At 40.3% G+C, this 22,871-nt stretch overlaps 1 protein-coding gene across 3 annotated transcripts in view; it reads left to right on the plus strand.

Moving 5' to 3' along the window:
* Positions 1-7,425: 7,425 nt before the first annotated feature.
* The window catches only part of DEUP1 (deuterosome assembly protein 1), a 108,741-nt gene continuing 93,295 nt past the window's right edge, over positions 7,426-22,871 (plus strand). For all 3 annotated transcript variants that reach the window (XM_047753555.1, XM_047753553.1, XM_047753554.1), the window contains exons 1-2: positions 7,426-7,607; positions 8,889-8,961. In XM_047753555.1, coding sequence (XP_047609511.1) covers positions 8,915-8,961 — 47 coding nt within the window. In that variant the 5' untranslated portion in view covers positions 7,426-7,607; positions 8,889-8,914. The remainder of the gene's footprint in view (positions 7,608-8,888; positions 8,962-22,871) is intronic.

Here is a 22,871-nt window from a genome sequence, read left to right on the forward strand (position 1 = left end):
CCGTGATGGAAGATAATACAAGAAAAGGAAGGTATGTATATGTATGTATGACTGTGTTAACTGGCTGTACAGCAGAAATTGGCACATTATAAATCAACTTCAATAAGAAAGAAAAATTAACAGGTTAGATAAATTTTGGCATGTCCGAGGGGGAGGGTGTTGGGAGAGGGGTGGAGTCGGAGGTGAGGGTTAGCAGATGTAAGCTATTTTTATCCTGAACAACAACGTCCTAAACAACAACGTCCTACTATAGCACAGAGAACTATATTCAATGTCTTATGATAAACCATGATGGAAAAGAATATTTTTTTAAAAAGAATGAGTCACTTCGTCATACAGAAGAAATGAGCACAACATTGTAAATCAACTATAATGAAAAAAATATGTGGCAAAAAAAAAAAAAAGGAAGGGGGGAAGGAGGAAAAAAAAAAATGGGTATAGGGACAACTTCTGATACAAATTTCCAGAAAAAGAATTTGCCTTCCCCCAGGGTCAAAGTCAAGATAGGTATGTGTTCTGCTGTTCCATTTTTTTGTGACTTAAAGAATAAATGTCTTTATTTTAGAATACTTTCAGATTTAGAGAAAAATTGTGAAAATAATCCAGAGTTCCCATCCAACCCATATCCTGTAGCCCTTCTTGTGGACATCTTACATTAGTACGATCCCTTTGTTACAGTTAATAAACAAATGCTAATAATAACATTATTTTTTAACTACAGTTTGTACTTTACTCAGATTTCCTTAGTTTTTACCTAACGTCACTTTTTTTTCTGTTGCAAGATCTCATCCAGGATAACACATTACCCTTAGTTATCATATCTTCTTAGGCGTCTCTAGGCTGTGGCAGTTTCTAAGAGTCTTCTTGTTTTTGATCATCATGACAGTTTTGAGAAGCGTTGGCCAGGTATTCTGTAGAGTCTCAATTTGAATTTGTCTTGTGTTTTTCTTATGCTTAGACTGGGATTATGAGTTTCAGGGAGGAAGATCACAGACGTAAACTGCCATTTTCGTAACATTGTATCAAGGGTGATTTATGACTGTCACTGTTGCTCTTGGTCACCTGGTTGAGATAGCCTTCTGCAGGTCTCTCCACTGTAAAATTACCACCCCCTTTTCCATACTGAACTCTGGAGATAGAAGTCATCGTGTACACCCCACACTTAAGGAGTAAGGAGTTTTGTTCCAACACCTCCTTGAGGGTAGAATATCTGCTTGAATTATTTGGAGTCCTGCATGGAAGGTTTGTCTCATCTCTCCCATTTATTTCTATCAGTATAGACTCATGGATATTTATTGTATACTTTGAATTATAATCGAAAGTTATTTTATTTATGTATTTAGTTTCTCAAATTGTTCTGGCTTTGGCCATTGGGAATTCTTTCGATTCACTTCCATGTCCCTTTGGCATAGCCTCATCATTGTGAGTTTTAGTTTAATCTAGGTGTTTGGTTTTTTGTTTTTGTCTTTGTTTTTTGAGCACTTCATTACTTTCTGGCATTATAAGATGTTCCAGGCTCATCTTTTATCTACAAATACCTATATCTACAGCTATCTGTAAATATTTCTATATGTAACTGTTTATTAGGCTAAACGTGAGCCCCTGTTGTAATCTTCTATGCTAATATATTACTGACATGGATCATTCTAGCCACCTCCCCTTGCTTATGTGTAAACTCCTACTCCAACAAGAAAAAGCTGGCTCCCACCATCCACCATCTATTTATTTAATTATCCAACTACACAAGTATACAGGTAAGGCTGTATTAGAACTGTTAACTTATACCCTCTGGAAAAAAATTTAACAATTGGAGTATAGTATTTACGTACAGTTAATTTTGCCTTTGTTTTAACAGATTCTACTCATGTCCAAAACTACTTAGATCAGTAGCTTTTTCCCTTACCTCTTTCATACATTTTTAACACAGTTAGATTTTTTCGTCACATTCTACATTCCACCCTGGGATCTTCCAACCTCCGAAGTCACTTAAAAATTTCATGCATTAAGGTTCCCTCTTTGTCTCTCATTTACTTTTATAGTGAGAGTAGCCTTTGGGAATCCTAGTTTTGCTTTTTAATGTTTTAAATTAAAGTATAGTTTATTTACAATGTTGTGACAATTTCTGCTGACCAGCAAAGTGATTTCAGTTCATATATACACTATAGAATATATATACACATTTATTATATATATATAATATACATACTTTTGTTCTCATATCATGTTCCATAATGTTCTATCATAAGAGATTGGACAGAGTTCCCCGTGCTATACAGTAAGGACCTCGTTGCTTATCCATTCTAAATGTAATAGTCTGTTTACATGAGGATATTTATCATACAGAAATGAGTCTGTTCTCTCTTTGTCCCTATACTCATTTTCCACTTGTTCATATTACTTGTGTTGTCTGAAAAACCTCCTGTCAAAAATTTAATGTAGGAGTTCCCTTGGTGCAGTGGGTTAAGGATTCGGCTTTGTCACTGCTGTGGCTCAGGTTTGATCCCTGGCCCTATAACTTCTACATGCCACAGGTGTGGCTGAAAATACTTAATGTAAAGTAATTTGGGGTTGGATATGTCCTAAGGCAATTCTCAAAAGCAAACGCAAATCTGCTGGAAGAATTCAACCTCTATTCTAACCTCAAAGGTGCCCCAGAAATAAATCCACCCCCAATTATAGTAAAAAATCATAAAACACACAAGAAAATAAGACACTATGATAAGAAATAGCGGTGATAGACCCCCAAATTTCAGATATTGGAGTCATTAGACACATATTAGAAAATAACTATGATTAATATGTTTAAAAATTTTTAAAGAAATATGAACATTTTTACAAAGAAATGGAAGTTATGAAAAATGACAGAGATGATTTGGGAAATAACCAAATTAACTTTTTTATAATTTCAAATTCAACAAACACTTCCTGAGTACACACTATATGCAAGGGCATGTACTAGATACTTTCATATATATTATCTATTTTTTATTTTCATGACAACAAATAACATAATATTAGTAAGTACTAAAGTTAAAAACCTACATCTTAAAATACTTTCCAATATTTTGTCTTTTCCCTACAATCTGGAAAATTTATTCTAATCTATTTTCCAGTTCAGAAATACTCTCTGAACTTGAATCAAATCTATTACACACACCTGTGGTGTTCTTAATTTTCATTATTTGTAATTTTTTTAGTTTTAGAATTTCTGTTTGGTTTCTTTTCAAATATGCTAAGTCGCTTTTTATATTTAGGGCTCCCTACAAATTTTTTTCCATCTTATTTTTATTTCTTTTAACATATTATTCATGTTTTCATAAATCTTTAATTCCAATATATAAAGTATCTGTGGTTCTGTTTCTGTGTTCTGTACTTTCTACTGGTTTTCCCTGATGGCATCTTGTTTTTCTGGTTTTGTTTTGCTTTTTTAGGGCTACATCCGAGGCACATGGAGGTTCCCAGGCTAAGGGTCCAGATGGAGCTACAGCTGCCAACCTACACCGCAGCCACAGCAACATCAGATCTGAGCCGTGTCTGCAACCTACAACCACAGCTCACTGCAATGCCAGATCCTTAACCCACTGAGAAAGGCCAGGGATTGAACCCATAACCTCATGGTTCCTAGTCGGATTCGTGTCCACTGTGCCACAAGGGAAATTCCACATCTTGTTTTGTGGTCCTAGACCATGTTTCAGTATGTTCTGAAGCTGTATTTGAGACATTATTTTCTGTATATGAGAAATTATTTTCAGAAAGAATTTGAAGCCTGGAATGATTTTTCATCTTCACCAGAGGAAATTTTTGCTTGCTTTTTCCAGGTGTCTTAATCTACCAGTCCAGTACTGGCTCATCCATACTCAAAGACAGATTGTCCTGAATCACCTACGTGATCCAAAGCTGGGCTGCAAGTCAGTAAGAGAACTGATTTGTTTCCACTTCACCTTTTCCCTGAGGGCAAAGTTGTTTGGGGTTTCATCTTAAAGGCAGAGGATGTTTATCTCTTTTTCTGGGGGTGAGCCCAGGTTTTGTCTTTTGGCAACTTTGCTTCACAAAACTACTGGAACTACTGCTCAGCTGTGTGGTTACTTCTCCCAGAGCATTAAATGCCTTCCAGGCAAAAGCAGCATTGTGTTCTGGGCTCACTTCTCTAGGTTCTTGCCTTTTCCTAGATTTTGACCCAAGAATTTCTCACTATCCTATTAGCTTAGGACCTGAAAGATTTCAACAGAGATGAGCTCGTGGTAAGAGCTGACCCCTGGCTCCACATGTATTTTCCCTGTTGGGAACCTTTCACTTCAGTGTTATCCCTGCCATCCCTGATTCCAGGAAATGGGCTATTCCATCCATGAAATTTAGCTCAAGACTATAGAAAGTCTTTGGTTCCCCTTAATATCCAAGAGAGAGGATGACATTTTCAAAACCACAGAGCCAAAACACCAAGGATCTCTAAGAAGGAGATGTACAGAGAAAAAAATCATGATAGCCATTTCCCAAAGAATTTAGTTTTCTGAACCCAAAATGAGACCTGGTGTTCCTAATTCCCATCAGGAGGACGTGCTTCTGTTTCACCTGGGCCCCTGGCCAGCCAAGACTAACAGGTAATGCCCTTCTATCAAGTCTGAATTGTGGGAATTCTCTTCGGAGAAGCAGCCCTGCCTAGGAAAGTTGACAGGACTGAGTCAGGATGCGGTGAAAGATTTCACCCTGCCCGGCCAAGGGGCTTAGATATGCTTTTCTCTGCAGATGTCCACTCCCTCTCCCCACCCAGAGAAGGTTAATGAGGAATTTGAAGGAGGAGGCTTTCATAGTCCCTCTCAAATCACACCCAGCGGGTTAACCCGCTGTGCCGAGCCGGGATCAAACTGTGTCCCAGTGCTCCCAAGATGCTGCTGATCCCATTGCACCACTGTGGAAACGCCAATAGATGTAACTGTTCATTGCAATGCATATATAATTTTTTTTTTTTTTTTGTCTTTTCTAGGGCCGCACCTAGGTTCCCAGGCTAGGGGTCTAATCGGAGCTGTAGTCACCAGCCTACGCCAGAGCCAGAGCAACACAGGATCTAAGCCGAGTCTGCGACCTACACCACAGCTTACGGCAACGCCGAATCCTTAACCCACGGAGCGAGGCCAGGGATTGAACCTGCAACCTCATGGTTCCTAGTCGGACTCGTTAACCACTGAGCCAGGACTCGAACTCTGCAATGCATATATAATTTTTGAACCTTCTTTTGAAAATGATATAAAAATAAATATTTCCTCTGTTGAGAAAAAGACAAACATCAAGTTAATTAACATAACCTTGCATACATTCAAGTTGCATATTTGTTTTCTGTACTGCTATTATAAATTTGGGTGTGAAAACTGTTTTGTTAATGAAGGTTTTTCAGTTTTTAGGGTTCAGTCTATAGCTATGATTATTATTTAGTCTATATAATTGGGCCCTTAGCTTTTCTTCCATAGTTCATCCTCATTCATCCCTTTCAAAACATTTTCACCTGAAAAGACTCAATAATAGGTACATTTCAGGGTAAATTCAAGTCTTTGCAGTTCTAACTTAATGGCAGGGAGTCCTGGAGAGGTGGGGAGGGAGGAGAGTCGGTCTTGCATTTTAAGCCTGAAGTCTCATCATGAAATGAAAGCTTTATTCCTTTAAATTGAGTGAGGTATTTCTATTCTGTATTGAAATTTTCTTTAAATCTGTCACCGTATGTGAACTCTCATATACTTATGCTTTGCAATCCCTGCGCACATTTATTTTTTTCTTGTGAAAATGTGGCTTTAAACACACCTACAGTTACCTAAGCAAGATTTTGACTACTGAAGAAACTGACTTAACTTTAATCTTTGGACAGAGTTTGAAAAGCACTGGATTTGGAGTAAGATGATCTAGGTTCATATCTTAACTGCACTTGAACTAGATGTAATGTCTTAGACAATTTTAACTTTTTTTTCTAAGCCTTCTGTTCCTAATCTGCTAAGAGGAGCTACAGTAACACCTGTTACAGTGTCACACGGTACACCTGAGCATATAAGGAAATAATGAACATGCAAGTACTTAGCAATGATAAAGAGCTACAAAGCGTGAGTGATACTGGGAATCCTGAAACTTCATGGAATTTTATTCCTAGTTCCATTTTCCCTTCCGTAGAGTCAGAATAAATACATTGACCCATTCAATTTAGACATGAATAGAGAATGTGCCTAAGGTTTACAGAATATTGAAAGGTTTCAAGTTAAAATGATCACTCTCTTCATTCAATCATAATATGAGAGCTATAAAACACTGATTAGAACTAATAACCTGAGATACTTTACACCCTTCCTCTGCAAAACTCGATTTGTCAAGAAATAGCAAAAGGTTTTTCGAAATCCAGATGGAATTTGGATGGAGGAATGGGGGTCAGTGTTAAATTGATAGCCACATTAAAGTAGCAAATTAAGGTTAATGTTATGAAAGTGGAGTGCAAATAAAAGATTTTAATTAGAAATTCATCTACTGAATGTACTGGGAAGGAAGTCTGTCCCTAAAATAGATCCTAGAGTATTTTCCAAACGCCAACTTTTAAGTGCTTCAGCGTTATCAGTAGAAAAATATGGATACGCGTGTGTACATACACGCATATGTCCTTTCCTATCATTTCTTTGAAATTAGAACCATGAGACAGAGCTTCTGCCGCCAATTATTCTTGGAATTTGATGGAAAAAAAAAAAGAATTTGGAATCAATCACTCCGAGTTCTGTCCGTGTTCCCTCATTAGGACCATTACCCTCTCCCTACAAGGGAGGCACTACTCTCTGCTGCTCTAAGTCGCAGAGCTGTTCTAAGGACCCAGCGCGCTGCATGGGAAAGACAGGTACAGATGCTATTGTTGCAGCGACCAGAGTAGTTGGGCGCTGAGCAAAAGCGGTTTCAAAACATCCAGCTCTTCCCAGCTGGAGGACACTTTGGTGACTGGAAGGGCACCTCTCTTTACCCTATTTCGTTTTCTCATCATTTCAAGTGTGAGAATGAGAAGGAGGGCCAGGTGGATTTAAGGAACTTGGATGCAGAACCTTCTCCACCCCCCACCCCAGCTGTTTACACTTTGTGCCTCCGTCCTGTCGTTCGTTCCTTCCTCCATTCGACTGCTATTTCCTGGCTCCCTGATGGGTGTCGGCCACTTCGCTAGGCAGTGGGAGTCACGAAGTGGAGAAGACCCACAATGTGGTCTCCGGACGCCCTAGGTCCGGTGAGCAGGCACTAGAGGCACAACTGTGGCACAGCGAGGACCCGATGAAACTCCGCACCGCCGCTCCCGCCGCGGCCTCCCGCGGGTCTGCCCGCCGCCACGGCGGCCGCGCCCATTCCCCACTCCACCCCCAGCGACGCCGAGTTCCGGCCGCGTCCCCATGGCAACCAGAGGCCGCCCGGCAGGCAGTCTGGCGCTGGCGGGGAAGGAGCGCCCTTAACTGCCTGAGCAGCCGCGCGGCTGGCGGGCCCGGACCGCGGGAGCGCGGCGGCGTGTGGCGGGGCCCCTCGGGGCGGGCCGGGCTGGCAGTGACCCCGGCGCACTTAACTCCCGGGGCCTCCGACCTCTCGGGAGAGCGCGGCGCAGCGCAGTGCAGGTAACCCGCCCCGACCTCTGCCCACTCCCTTCAGCCCAGCTTGCCCAAGAGGGGCGGGGGACCCCGACAGACAGCTGGTCCGCCGGGGCTGGCCTTGAACCCTGCGCTGGGGGGGCCGGGGGGCGCGGGGGAAGCGGGGGGCGGGCAAGAGTGGTGGTCCAGGGCGCTCTGCAAGTGGGGAGAGGTTCAGACGGACCTTGAAGAATCCAGAGCAGAGTGTCTCCCTAAATTAGGTCCAGGGTCTAATTGTGTGGCTTTGGGCCGTCACCTGGTTCGTCTGTGCCTCAGTTTCCTTGGTGTTAAAGTGAGGGATTTGAGAACCTACAAAACGAATTTATTCTGCTGTTCTGGTCAAGTTTTCGTTCCCCATTCCTGCTCCTGGCCCTTCTGCTCTACCCCCAATTCCAGGGTTTCTCTTAAATTCTTTGATTTGAGAGTAATAGGAGCCCTGCTAGTCTCCCTCCGCTTTCGGCCACCTTGAATGCTATTTAATTGACTTTTAGTCAGTAATTTAGAAGAGTTGAAGACCTTTTCAAAACGTGTCCACGTATCCTTATAGATTATTTTTTAATTAAAACTTCGCTTACAGCAGAAAATTGACAGAACGCTGCAAACCAACTGTAATAGAAAAAATAAAACTCATTATAAAAAAAGAATTTTTTTTCTAAAATAATTTAAAAAACTAGCTTTGTTTTTTGGGGAAAACAAACAAACAAACAAACATGGCTTTACTTTAGGCAAGTACTAACATCCCTATTTTGTCCAAAGAGTGAATGGGTGCCCACAGAGCCAGGAGGAATTGTAAGATTTCTATTTTTAGGCAGTTCTTAGCCCTTTGGTCCTAACGTTTATGGCATATTCATTCTAATCCAACCTGGAGCGAGCCAAAGAAAGAATCTACTCAAGTAAAGGCATACCTTTTGGAGATCACCCAAAGGAAGGAACCCTTGAGTATGTTCAGCTGGGACTCCTCTGGAATAGGAATTTGGTTTTACTCATTTCACATGCTGGCACTTTGCCAAATCCAGGGCACCAGGCTGTTGTCCAGTAGATAGTGAATGAATGTCCATTTCAGTCAATAGCTTATATTTCACCACATCACTCAGTCAGTGTGATAAGTGCATGAAACAAACAGAAAGCCGGAGTCTTTACATTTTGTGGAACCAAGAGCTACTACACTAAAAAGCTCATATGATATGGTTTCAGCAGGAAACTTTTCTTGTTTTTAGGTTAATGAATGTAAGCATTTTAAGAATCTAGATCATTTCTCCCCCCTCACAGGTTAAAAATCAAGAAATACAAACCCAATGCAGCAATTTCTTGACATGGAGAACCAAGCCCATAATACAATGGGGTAAGTGCTGAGACATATCTTTTGAAGAAGTTGGTACTTTACTATGCCAAAATCTCCCTGACAATATGTGAATTTGGAAATTTAGTATTAATAGGAGGATATACCAGTTATTTTTGGTGAGGAGGCTAGGAAGAAATTCAAGTGACTTTCATTAAGTTTGAAGCTCTAATTTTGACTATGAGTCCGCACTGAAAAAATCACCATTTGCCAACTTTCGGTGAGTTTTTGCAGTGTTTTAGGATGATGGGTGCCCTCAGAGGCTTCATGTGTTCTTGGGTTTCCATAGTGCTGTAGCTACTGGTCAGCTTGCTACTCTTCTGCAAGTATCCAAGCATCCCTCCAGGTTTGCCCTTAAGGCTGAACTCACAACTTAAATATAGTCTCAAAACAGCAACAAATACAGGGTATTTTACCAAAAGTTTCAGGAAAACATAAGGAATAGCATTTGTATGGCATTTGCCATTGTAAAAAATTAAATTTTTTTTTTTTTTTTTGGTTACACCTGGGGCATATGGAAGTTTCTAGGCTAGAGGTCTAATTGGAGCTGCAGCTGAGGCCACAGCCTGATCTGAGCTGCAACTGCAATCTACACCGCAGCTTGTGGCTGTGCCAGATTCTTAACCCACTGAGCGAGGTCAGGGATTGAACCCACATCCTCACAGACACTATATCAGGTTCTTAACCTGCTGAGCCACAGCGGGAACTCCAATAATGCTTTTTAAACTCCTACTGCATACTCCTCCTTACAACATCCCTCCTAGGTATCATTCCCATTTTACAACTAAAAAAATTGAGCATATTAGTTATAGTCTAAGGTCTTGTAACAAAGAGGCCCCCAAAGGCAGGGATTTAAAAAACATTGAAGTGTTTCTGTTTCCTGCACAAGTTCAGAGATGCGAAGACCAGGCCAGTAGGGCAGCTCTGCCCTCCTCACTACATGGTTTACATTTCTGTGCCCAAAGTGGTGTCATCACCTCCTGCTATCATGACTGTTCTCCTACCAGAGACAAGCGGAAGGGCAAGAGGAGAGGGTAAGACCACTCCTCTTAGGAGTGTGACCTGTAAGTGGCAAACCTTGTTCTGTTGGCTTCCTATTGGCTAGAACTTAGCCTGAGGGCAAGAGCTAGCTGCGAGGAAGGCTGAGAAATGTGGTCTCTAACTGGACAGCCATATAGTCATCTGAAGCTTAGAGGGACTGTAATAAAAGGAAGAAGAATGAATATTGGTGGATAACTAGCAGCCTCTGTCACACTGAGTTCAGAAAGGTAGGAAGAAAGAGAAATGAGGCAGGAACTTGTCCCAGAATATACAACTATTTGGTGGAGGAGCTCTCATTTGAATTCCGATGTCTGGCTCTAAGCCCAGCATTCTTCACTACATGGGAAATGGATGGCAAAATGATACAAGGAGCAGCCTGCCTGGTATCCATCGCAGAGCCAGGAAAGGATTCTGGATAGAGCAAGTGTTAGGTCCCTGGTATGACGATGACACTAAGGGCTAAGACGCCGAGTGAAGGTCTTGAACCTAAGGTTGAGTACCAGTTATTACTTCACTCCCGCGAATCTGAGGCCCTGGAGACTATTTCCCCTCCATCTATTCTTTTGGAAAACAGTATGGAATACTGAATACACACCAGGCACAACACTAAACTCTTTGGCTCATACAAAACCCATCAAGAAATAGACCTTAAAGAACTTAGAACTTCATGGGCAACCATAGAATTTTTGGGGCACAACGTAATTACAAACCAGAAGTGAGTGAGAGGGACAGGAGGTTTCCATGGGGAACCCACCACTCACTGCAGCAGACCTGGGACCAGAGCTTGTCAGCCATGGTCTCTGAAGCATGGAGAGCCCGGTTGGTTTTGCCTTTGTCCTGTGCACTATTGAGAAATATGTAAAACATCTAGATCACGAAGGTAATAAAACCTCATTCAACAGGGATTTGTTGTGTTCTTCTCAAACCATGTCTCCTACGTACATAGTAATGTTTTGTGAGGCACCCTTCATTTAACGAATATTTATCTCAAGTCCACAATGAGCCATTCATGGGTCGGAGCACCAGGAGGACAGGGGTGAACAAAATACAGACCACTCCTCCCAGGGCTTGATACCTTAGTGGGAGAGACAGTGGGAGCTAGAAACATGTTTCCCATGGTGATATGAAGAAGAAAGCAGGCTCAGGATGAGAGGAAGAGACTGTGAATGCGGTGGCCAAGCAAGGATTCCCTGGTAGGACGGCATCCGGGCAGAGATCATGGGTGGAAAAGGAAAGCTCTCGACAGCGGGAACAGAAAACTCAATCGTGGGCACTTTTACACAGAACACAGATGCTGTGGGTGAATCATTATTCTCTGATATCTTGGTTATAACAGGGTTTGATTTTTATTTATCCGAAAGTTCTCCGAGTTATAGGTGTTGGTGCCACAATAATCAACCTAAACTCCTCGTAAATGGAAGATATAGTTGAGTGAGCTTGTCCTTTTTTGTTTTTAGAGTATGTGCCCAGAACGTAAATAGTCATAGAATGAATAAAATGGTCTAAGCCTTTTTAAGACTGGCCTTTTTAAGATAACCGTGTTGACATTTTGCTTTGTTTTGTTTTATTATTTATGAATTTGTACTCTTATTTGTCCTTTTATGTTTCATTTGTTCTGATTTTTGAGTTGAAAAATATGGGTTCAGTAATTTTCATCATTTCTGGGTCTCATTATTTCCTTAAATAATACAAGCATTTAAAGCCAAAGTTCCTCTTGGCTCAGCTTTGCTGCCGGCCGTAGGATTAGTGTTCCCACTTTCATTTTCTAAATTTTCTGTTGTTTCACCTTTGATTTCCTCTTTGACTCAAAAGATATTTAGGAGATGTAGCTTCTTTCCAGGGGAGGGTTTAATTATCTTTTTCCTCTTCTTCTTTTTACGGGCCACACCTGTGACCTGTGGGCGTTCCCAGGCTAGGGGCTGAATTAGAGCCACAGCTGCCAGCCTACACCACAGAAACACCAGATTTGAATTGCATCTGCGACCTACACGGCAGCTCCCTGGCAATGCCAGATCCTTAACCCACTGAATGAGGCCAGGGATACAACTTGCATCCTCATGGATACTGCTAAGTTTTGTTATCTCTGAGCCACAATGGACACTCCATGAGTGTTTTTATTTGAATTCTACTTTGCCTGATAGGGATATTGCCACATCTGCTTTCTTTTTAATTTGCTTTAACCTGTAACAGTCTGTTCTTCCTTTCATAAAGGAAAAAAATTCAGTCTTTTCTTTCCAGTGTGGGTTAAGACCCAGTTCTTCCCTAATGTGTCTTTCTTCTTGTGTGTTTCCTTTACCTTCACAGAGAACACTTCACGTCTGACTCTTCTGGTCACCAAATATGTGGAGGTTTATTCCCCCACCAAGCAATTCTCTGGGATACCAGCTGGGTGTCCTGTAGTTCAGCTTAGTGCTGACACTGTCTACCCAGAAATAGCATCAGATCCCACAGGTTAAGAGCTGGGTCCCACAGCACTGCTCACTACCAGTGGCATTGCTCCATTCTGAAGCCCAGGTTGTTCATCTGTGCTTCTGACCCACCAGCCATAGGTCAGAGGTTACAGTAACCCCTCCCCTCACTTCTCGGATTTTGATTAATTTGTTTGAGTTACTCACAGAACTTGGGGAAACATTTACCTTTAAACTCTTACTTGTATACAGTTTATTAAAGCAACCAGATGGAAAGGATGCACAGGGCAACGTACGTGGGAAGGGACACACCAGTCTCCCAGCACCTCTGCACTGCAGCCCAGAAGCTCTCCAAATCCCATACTTTGGGGATTTTTGTGGAGACTTCGTCATGTGGGCAAGATTGAGCCTGGACTGCATTTTCAGCCCTTCTCCCTGCATAGAGAAGCGAGGTGGGGCTGCTGAGATTGCAAGTTTCTAATCATGGCAGAGTCTTCCTGGTGCCAGCCCTCATCTGGGGGTCATCTAGAAGCCCACCCAGAGACATTCATATCATCCAGGGTGATAGCTCACCCACCCTAGTATTACTAGGGTTTCAGGAGCCCTGTGTCAGGAACCAGCAGAGGTCAAATATTAGAGCAAAGAGCTGCCTCCGTGTTCTTATCACTTAGGGAATTACAAGGGTTTCAGGAGCTCTGTGCCAGGAACCAGGGGGCAGAAGCCACTGTATATTTTCTATTACCTCATACCCTTATTTTCAGTCCTTTTAAAGATAACATATTGTGTCTCTTGTAAGTAGCATATGGTTAGATGAAAATATATATACCTCAATTGGAATCTCTTTGCCATTAAAAGGAGGTTTTGTCATTAGTAACATAATAGCATTTGACCCTTTTTGCTTTCCCAACATTTGCTAGTCTGATCTAGTTTTCTTCTCCCTCTTTTCCTCTTAGAAGCTTTACATCTTCCTAAGTTCGGGACTTAGATCACTGATTTTCAGGCTGTCTTTTTTTCTAATATATGATGCCAAGGCTATGTACCTTCCTCTAAGTATCACTTTATCTGCATAACACAAATTTTGTTGTATTTCATTATCATTCAGTTAAATACATTTTATTATGTCCATTGTGATTTATCCTTTTACCGATGGGTTCTTTTGAAGCATATTTTGTTTAATTTTTAGACATATGGGAATTCCCTACTTATTGTTTTGTTACTGATTTCTGGCTTAATTGCATTCTGGTCAGAGAATTCATTTTGTATATCAATAGCTTGAAATTTACTGAAACTTGTGTTATGACCCAGCATGAAGTCATTTTTAAATCCCTTTTTTCATGAATGTTTGGGGGAAAAAATGTGTACCTGAAGTTGTCAATTCCAACATCTCACATATATTCATCAAGAAAATTTGCTACTCATGTTGTTCAAATCTATTATAGTCTTACTGATTATTTGCTTGTCTTATTGTAACTTCAAGACATATTAAAATCTCCCTCTGTGGCTAAGAAAAAAAAAAGCTTTACATCTTATTTTATAAGTTGTTAATTGACATTTTTTTAAAAAAAACATTTTAAATTCAGATTTCTCTTCTGGGATCCTGAATTTTAAACTGTAGCCTTGACCTCCCTCAGCCCCGGTGAGACTTCATCTGTAATCCTGCCTTTGCTTCCGCTTTCCTTTTCTCCATCTCCAAGGAATAATCTGGATTTCTAGTCCTGATTGCTATTAATTAAACTTATCCTGTATGTAATCACTTATCTATTAATTATTCCTCATTTAAGAATTTTTTAACAGCTTAAGTTTGATTGCAGTGCTTGTAACTATTGTATGTAAAATCTTCCTTGTTCTTAAAAATATTTTTGAATTCTTTTTTAATTTGAAGTACTTCCTTGGGTAATCTTTACATTAAAATGAACATAGGTGATATACTTCTTAATTTTGACATATTTTCCAAATGTCTTATTTTTACCCTCATACAAGAACTCTTGTTAAGAATCATTACTCTCATGGTCCTGAAGTATGGAGTGCTGCAGGTGGCAAGTCCAGTGCCAGTTCATTCTCCTTTTCAGGTTTTTTTTCCCCTTTTCTTTTTTCATTTAGTATCTGGAGGCTTATAGGATTTCTTTTCATCCTTGGAATTTACAAATTTACCAGGATAACTGTCTAGTTATGAATCCTTTCTCAATAATCCTTCATAGCATTTGGTGAACACGTTTACAATGAAGATTCAAATCTCAGTGAAATCTTCTATTTCTTTGGTTAATAACTCTCAAAAAAAAAAAAATTCTCCACCATCTTGCTTCATTCTTATCTCCTAGAACACCTGTCTCTTTTTCTTTTTTTCATAATTTCCATCATTGTCTTTTTTGCTCGGTGTTCCGGAGGAATTTCTTGTGTTTTCTGTTTTATTTCAGAAATGATTGCATTCTGGTTTTTTATTGCTTCTGTTGAGATCTTTAGTATTGGCCGCTAGGTCTTTATCTCCAGGAACTTCTTTTTTGTCTGTTTATTTCATTGTTCCTTTTACATAGTAAAATGATTTTATTTATCAATGCGGTACACTCCTGACTCTTATTAAAAATATGAATAAGAACTGTTTGAAATGATCTCTTGCTTCTTTCATTAACTCCTTTACAGTCAGTCAGTCTGTGCGTGTGGCTCTGATATATTTCTCCACCTTCTTCAACTTGTGCCTCTTTCCAGACCCCAGCAACTACTCGACAGCCCTGCCTTTCTTCCAGCCTCCGCTACTCTAGAAATCTGTTAGGGTTTTCCAGAGAAATCAGTCCACCAACTAGGGTGTAGCTGCAGCTCCCTGAGGGCTCAGCATAACCCCTAGCCAGTGTGTTGTGCAGTGTAATATATTTAAGATTAGTAAAGCTTATGTTTAATAAACTTGTCTCTGAAGATCATTTCTAAACAAATTCCGCAAATGCATTAAGCAATGCTAAATGCTAAGGTCTATGAAACACATATATGGAGTCCCCAAATGTCTGTTCTAGAGTGTGGTTCCGAAGAATGTCATTTTCATTATATAAGTGGATGCACATATGATGGATTTCTTCTTTAAAATATATTTGCTAACTGAAAATAACAGATATGCAGCTTTTCTTTTACTTAGTTACTCACGTATGTGGTTTAGAAAGTCATTTGGTTACCAAAAAACAATCTCCCGTTTCCACCCTAGTCTTTCACTCTCCAAACGCAACCACTTTCAGCTCTTTTGGCTGATTCTTTTGGTGCTTCTCACATCTCAAAACAACTTGCTCATATTGCTACTTCTTGATTTTTCAGTTTGGGGCATTATCTACTGACATCCACGGTAGTTATTTTTCAGGCCCCCACCACCTCATCCACACGGACGTACACATATTTCTCATTCCTCCAGTACACTGTAATTTTGATTGGAGCAATATTCTCTTTGCCTTGTTATGACTTTATAAGTGTCTCTGCCTTGATACTCTTGAACTTGATACTCTTGACGTCCGAGCCACGTAGTATACGGTGATTAACTTTTCCTTTCCTGCACATTTTGTTTTTCCTGGAGCTAATACTTCTAGTATCACAACTATAATTTTTTGAAGTTTTCTTCTTTCTGCGTAATTTTCCTCAATGTCTTATGTTTGTATTTGTCCTAATTGTGTGAACTGCCTTCCGCACGTGTCTCTGATCCCAGTCTGCTCTCTCCTCTTTAAGAGTAGTGGCCTCAGAAGCTGGTGGGAAGCCCCAGTGTACATGGGTGGGGCTTGTGGATCGGGGTCTTTGCTGTCTGGTCATCAGTCACGTCTTGTTCAGTCTTCTGTCTCAGGCTGATCAGATTCCAGAGGACACAATTCTAAATTCTGCTGCTTGGAGGGTCTAAGTTGGGCTACCCACACTCACTCCCTACTTCCAGAAATACCAGTGAGTTGCTTGTTAGCACTCTCCACCTTTTTTTTTTTCTTTTCTTTTTTGGTCTTTGTAAGTTTAACCTTATAGGTTAAAAATATTCCCTTGCTTTATTGCAGTAGGATTTGGAAAGGGAGGAAAGTGTCTATGTTCATCCATCTTCAACCAAAAGTCTCATTTTTGCTAGCAAATCGTTTACTCTACTTTTTATTCTGTGACTTCTATCTTAGTCATTGATCTCGTTTGTAGAATCTTGTCAGATCCTTCCTGAAAATCCAGGTACTGTTACATGATCCACCAGACTTTTTTTTTTTTATCTGCTGTGAAAGTTGTATTTTCAAAGACCAAGGCAGATGAATATTAAAGCATACTTTTCACATCTGAATTCAGAAAAGCAGTACTTTAAAGCATTACTATTCTAAGTATATAACTTCCTTAATCTTTAAAGTGTCCTTTCCCTCTGAAACATTTTTTTCATTATCACAACTTCATTTACCTTTATTTAATAATGATTTTATTTGTTCCATTATAGCTGGTTTACAGTGTTCTGTCAATTTTCTACTGTACAGTAAGGTGACCCAGCCATACATACATATCTACATTCTTTTTCTCACATTATCCTCCATCATGCTCCATCATAAGTGACTAGATACAGTTCCCAGTGCTACACAACAGGATCTCATTGCTTATCCATTCCAAAGGCAACAGGTTGCATCTATTAACCCCAAATTCCCAGTCCACCCCACTCCCTCCCCCTCAGCAACCACAGGTCTGTTCTCCAAGTTTATTATGAGTTAAGTGCAGTTTTAGTTGTAGTTTGTAAAAAATTCTATTTGTAAAAAATTCTAAGTCAATATGTATTGGTAGTTTAATAAATTGTACTAATGTATTATTTTTGCACATTGAGAATTCTTTTTAATTTGACTGATTCTTGTGCCATCGGAATGGCCCAGACTATACCCCATTATTATCCTCCCCAAACACACATCCTCCTCTCCAGAGTAATCAGCTTTAACAAGTTCTAGTTTCTTGTTTCTCTGAAGAAGCAAAATGAAGCAGACCTGGGGTAAATTCTGATATTTCAGACTTTAAAGTTAGATCCTAAAATGATAGCACAGTGGTAAGTGATTGTTGGAATTCAATGAGTGATTTTGAAAGGAGGGAAAGACACTAGGAAGAAAGGAGAGGGAGGGAGATAGAGGAAAGGAAGGAGAGGGAAGAACAAAGAAAGATTCATCTGAAAGACGTTTTAAACTGCTACCAAGTTAGGCAAAGATTAAAAATCACCTCTGTGTAGGATAAATTTGCATGTATTTTTTATAGGACAAGCTCTACAAAAGGTTAGTTTTATTAGTTACAGGTTACTTTTTTTTTTTTTGGTTGTTTTAGGGGCGCACTTGTGGCACATGGAGGTTCCCAGGCTAGGGGTGGAATCGAAGCTATAGCCGCCGGCCTACACCACAGCCACAGCAATGCCGGATCCAAGCCGCATCTGCAACCTACACCACAGCTCACAGCAATGCCGGATCCTTAACCCACGGAGCAAGGTCAGAGATCAAACCTGCAACCTCACGGTTCCTAGTCAGATTCGTTTACGCTGCACCATGACTGGAATGCCTACATTAAAAAAAAAAAAAGAAAAGAAAAGAAAAGAAAAAAAAGAAAGAAAAGAAAAAAGCCATGGTATGTGTAAACCTGGGCAAGTCCATCAGGCCCAGGAACATGCAACCTGACCTGCTGCTCCAGATACTCCGTGGTCTGGCACCTTGGAGCTGCTTGGAACGGTTGCAAGCTTCTTGTCGGAGCATTGGTGAAACAGAGAAGTGCCAAAAAACGTGACGATTGTAGAAACAGGAGGCACTTGTTAGTTCTCTCTCTAGGGTGAAAAAAACAGTCTCCTTGGACAGCAGTTAATGTAAAAGCTATGTACAAATAGAACCTAACAGGAGTTTCTGCTGTGGCACAGTGGGTTGAGAACCCACCTGGAGCGGCTCAGGTCACTGCAAAGGTGTGGGTTTGATCCCTGGCCCGGCACAGTGGTTAGAGCATCTGAGTCACAGCTGCCACTCAGCGTCAGTCCCTAGCCTGGGAACTTCCATATATGCTATAGAATCATGTCGTGAAAGAGCTTCTGAATCTTCCTTAAAAGAAAGGGAGAAGTGCAAATAGCATTTTCCAGTTATATACTACTTTTTAAAAGATCAACAATAGGAAACAATTGGTAGATCAGAAGAACAGTTGACTCATAAATGGGATAGCTGGTCTGAGTATGGATGCAGCCTGTAGCCATTCATATAGGAAAACTGAAGCAGGGCAGGAGGCACAACTGGGGCTGTGGCCGAGGGACCCCAGAATATCCAGATCTTGCCTCAGATCACAGACAGTCCCAAGGGAAATACCTACACACTTATAATGGCAAAGAAAACAAATCCCCTTGAGTGGTGAATGATAACGAGGCCACCCACCTCACACAGTGTCAGTGGGGCCATGAGGGCACCCCTGCTCCCTCAGCCATGAGGGTATTGGCATAGGATTGGGGGGAGCCTGAGCTCCCCCACCCACCCAGCGGTAATGAGGAGTCCCTTCTCCCGCGTAGCAAGAGAGGCTGAGTTAGGATCATGATTTCCGCCAGGGCCTGGCAGTAACGAGGCAGCTCCCCATGTCTCAGATGATGCGTTCTCAGACACGGCCCGCTAAAGCACAAAACTTAAATAATGGCCAGAGTCCCTGAACACAAGATCCAAACAAATTAAGATTTTTATTTTTCTGGAGGCTGGCAGTTCAGAGCTGAGACTGTGGCTCTCCTGTGCCATCAGGGAGCCACAGCTTCCAGGGGAGTTGGGACAGACTGTAACAGATAAATAAGTATGTTCTGTCGGGCAGTGGTAATAACTTGCTTTGGGAAAAAAAAAAAATAATAAGACAGGTCATGGGAGTGGAGAGCTAAGAGTAAATCTAAAAAGGTGACATTTGAAGAAAGACCGTCAGAAAGTGAGGGGTGTCTTCACAGGAATATCCTGGGGAGCGGCTTTCCAGGCCGAGGAAACAGCAAAAGGAAAGGTTCTGAGGCAGGAACATGCTTGGTGTTTTCAAGGAACAATAGAAAGAGGCCAGAGTATTTAGAGAGGAGGAAGCCGGGGCGGGGGGGGGGGGGGGGGGGGATGGACATGGTGGGTGGTGACATCAGAGAGGCACACAGGGCCAAGTGCTGCAGGGCCTCCTGGACCCTGGCGAAGACTTCAGGTTTCATTGTGTAAAATGAGAAGTCCCTGGAAGGTTTGGAGCAAAGCAGTGGCATTTTCGGACTTAATGTGTTGAAAGGCTCGTTCTGGTTGCTATGTGAAGACTAGCCCATAGTCAGGGAGGGGGTAGAAAGGACGGACAAGCCAAACTGTAATGCAGATGGGAGATGGCAGTGGCGTGGACCACGTCAGTAGCCATAGTGACAAATGGGTATGTTGTGACGGAAGAGCTGACAGTATTTATAGGTCATAGATTGGATATGGGGTGTGCAAGAAGGAAGTGAGCAAAAGTTGATCCAAAGCCTTTTGACTCACCAGTTGAAAGGATAAGCGTGTCACTTACTGAAAACAAGCCTGGAGAAATACAAGCCTGATGTGAGATGCCGGTTATACATCCAAGTGAAAATCAAATAATTAGCTGTATATACAAGTCTAGATGTATCTTTCTGCTTCATCACCCTCAGTGTGGCTTTATTGTTTGTCCTCACCTTATGATTGCAAGATGGCTGAACCACCTCCAGCATCACATCTGCCTTCCAGGAAGGGAGCAGAGGAAGAGCAATGACTAAAGACAAAAGAGTGCATGCCAACATTTTATTTGGGGTTCCTGTGGAAGCCAAAGCCCTGAAACAAGAATTGGGATATAAGCAGTTTATTTAGGAAATGGAAGTATGGTGTATTAGTTTCCTATTCTGCTATATAACAAACTTTGCCCATATTTCAGTTGGGTTGTTGGCTTTTTTGCTGTTGAGTTGTATATGTTGTTTGTATATTTTAGAGATTAAGCCCTTGTCTTGGGAGACTGACCTGAGAAAACATTTGTAAGGTTGATGTCAGAGAATGTTTTGCCTACGTTCTCTTCCAGGAGTTTGATGGTGTCTTGTCTTATATTTAGGTCTTTCAGCCATTTTGAGTTTGTTTTTGTGCATGGTGTGAGGATGTGTTCTAGTTTCATTGATTTACATGCAGCTGTCCAGGTTTCCCAGCAATACTTGCTGAAATATTGTCTTTTTCCCATTTTATGTTCTTGCCTCCTTTGCCAAAGACTAATTAACCATAGGCGTCTGGGTTTATTTCTGTTCTGTTCCATTGGCCTGTATGTCTGTTTTGGTACCAGGACCACAGTGTCTCAACGACTGTGGCTTTGTAATAGTGCCTGAAGTCTGGGAGAGTTATGCCTCCTGCTTGGTTTTTGTTCCTCAGAATTGCTTTGGCAATTTCTGGGTCTTTCATGGTTCCATATAAATTTTTGGATCGTTTGTTTTAGTTCTGTGAAAAATGTCATGGGTAATTTGATAGGGATTGCACTGAATCTGTAGATTGCTTTGGGTAGTATGGCCATTTTTACAATATTAAATTTTCCAACCCAGGAGCATGGAATATTTTTCCATTTCTTTACATCTTCTTTAATTTCCTTGATTAATATTTCATAGTTCTCAGCATATAAGTCTTTTACCTCCTTGGTCAGATGTATTCCCAGGTATTTGATTTTTTGGGGTACAATTTTAAAAGGTATTGTATTTCTGTTTTCCTTTTCTAAGATTTCATTGTTAGTATACAGAAATGCGACTGATTTCTGAATGTTAATCTTATATCCTGCTACTTTGTTGATGAGTTCAGGCAGTTTTTTGGGTTGAATCCTTAGGATTTTCTATGTATGGTATCATGTCATCTGCATGCAGTGAGAGTTTTACCTCTTCTCTTCCTATTTGGATGCCTTTTATTTCTTTTGTTTGTCCAGTTGCTGTGGCTAGGACTTCCAATATTATGTTGAATAACAGTGGTGAGAGTGGGCATCTGTGTCTTTTTCCAGATTTTGGTGGGAAGGCTTTCAGCTTTTTTCCATTGAGTATTATATTTGCTGTGGGTTTGTTGTAAATGGCTTTGATTATGTTAAGATATGTTCCCTCTATACACACTTTGGTAAGAGTTTTGATCATGAATGGATGTTGGACTTTGTCAGATGCTTTCTCTGCATATATTGAGATGACCATATGGTTTTTGACTTTTCTTTTGTTAATGTGGTGTATGATGTTGATTGATTTGTGTATGTTGAACCATTCTTGTGAACCTGGGATGAATCCCACTTGGTCGTGGTGTATGATCTTTTTTATATGTTGGATTCAGTTGGCTAAAATTTTGTTGAGAATTTTTGCATCTATGTTCATCAAAGATATTGGCCTATAGTTTTCTTTTGGCTCTAATTTGAAATAGAAAAAGGGTAAAGTGATTATCCTGCATGTCATAACACTGCATCTCTCATCAAATAGACCTTTTGGGATGAAGAAATTTTAATTGTCTTGGAGATGGGCTTATAGAATCCAAGATACAGTTATTGGTGGAAATCAATCATTAAATATTTAAATGTTTAGTCAAAAAAAGTACAAAGTGTAATTTTAGATGTTGAAAATGGAATAACAATATACTTCAGGTATGAATTTGATTTCAGGTTTATTCTTTTTCAGTGTCTGTATAATATGTTCAGATTTGCTTTACTTTTAACCTCTCCTATAGGCTTTAATAAAAGAAATATAAATCCCCCCCAAAAAAGAATCTTCAGCTAATGCATGTGTAGTAACACATTTATTTACTATTAATTTATAATATGTTTCTGTGTTAATAGAAATAATTTTTCAGATATATGTTTATGAATATAATGAAATTATTTATACTTATAGATGATTGTGAAAATCACCCTGAAGAAAGAGGGTTAGTTCTGGCTGTATTTCACTGTCTTAGCTCATTCCATCTATGAACCAAGGTGTTAGAATGTATTGAATAGTTATGCAGAAGTTTCAAGAAAAAGTTTTATCTGTAATGTAGATTTTTTAACAGAACTTCTATTCCTTTTAAAACATAAAAAATGAGATTTTAAATTTGCATGTACCTAGAATTCCAATAAGACATTAATAGAGACTTGAAAGCTGTGACATTGCACTTTCTTTCTGAAGGTGTCTTTCTTTGATTATGATGAAGGCTCTAGAATAAGGCCTTTATAAGTACATTTACGCATACTTTATTGGAATAGTGGAATTCCAATAAATTCCTCCACATCCCAACATTAAGCTTGTCACAAGTTAGAAGAATGGACTGAATATGAGCCACCATCTCAAATATTCAGTAAAAATAAGCATTGCAATGCTACTATGTCAGCAAGCACTCATTGTGACAGTAAATAACATTCTTTGGACAACAACAACAACGAAAAGCTTTAGAAAATCTACTTTTAGCTGTAATTCAGTAATTAATTTTGAACAAGTGCAATCATGAAACTATGACTTAAAATTAATGAAGTAATAGATACTGGAAGTTCCTCTGTGCTGCAGCAGGTTCA

The sequence above is a fragment of the Phacochoerus africanus genome, chromosome 11, assembly GCF_016906955.1.
Source record: "Phacochoerus africanus isolate WHEZ1 chromosome 11, ROS_Pafr_v1, whole genome shotgun sequence".
NCBI lineage: Eukaryota > Metazoa > Chordata > Mammalia > Artiodactyla > Suidae > Phacochoerus > Phacochoerus africanus.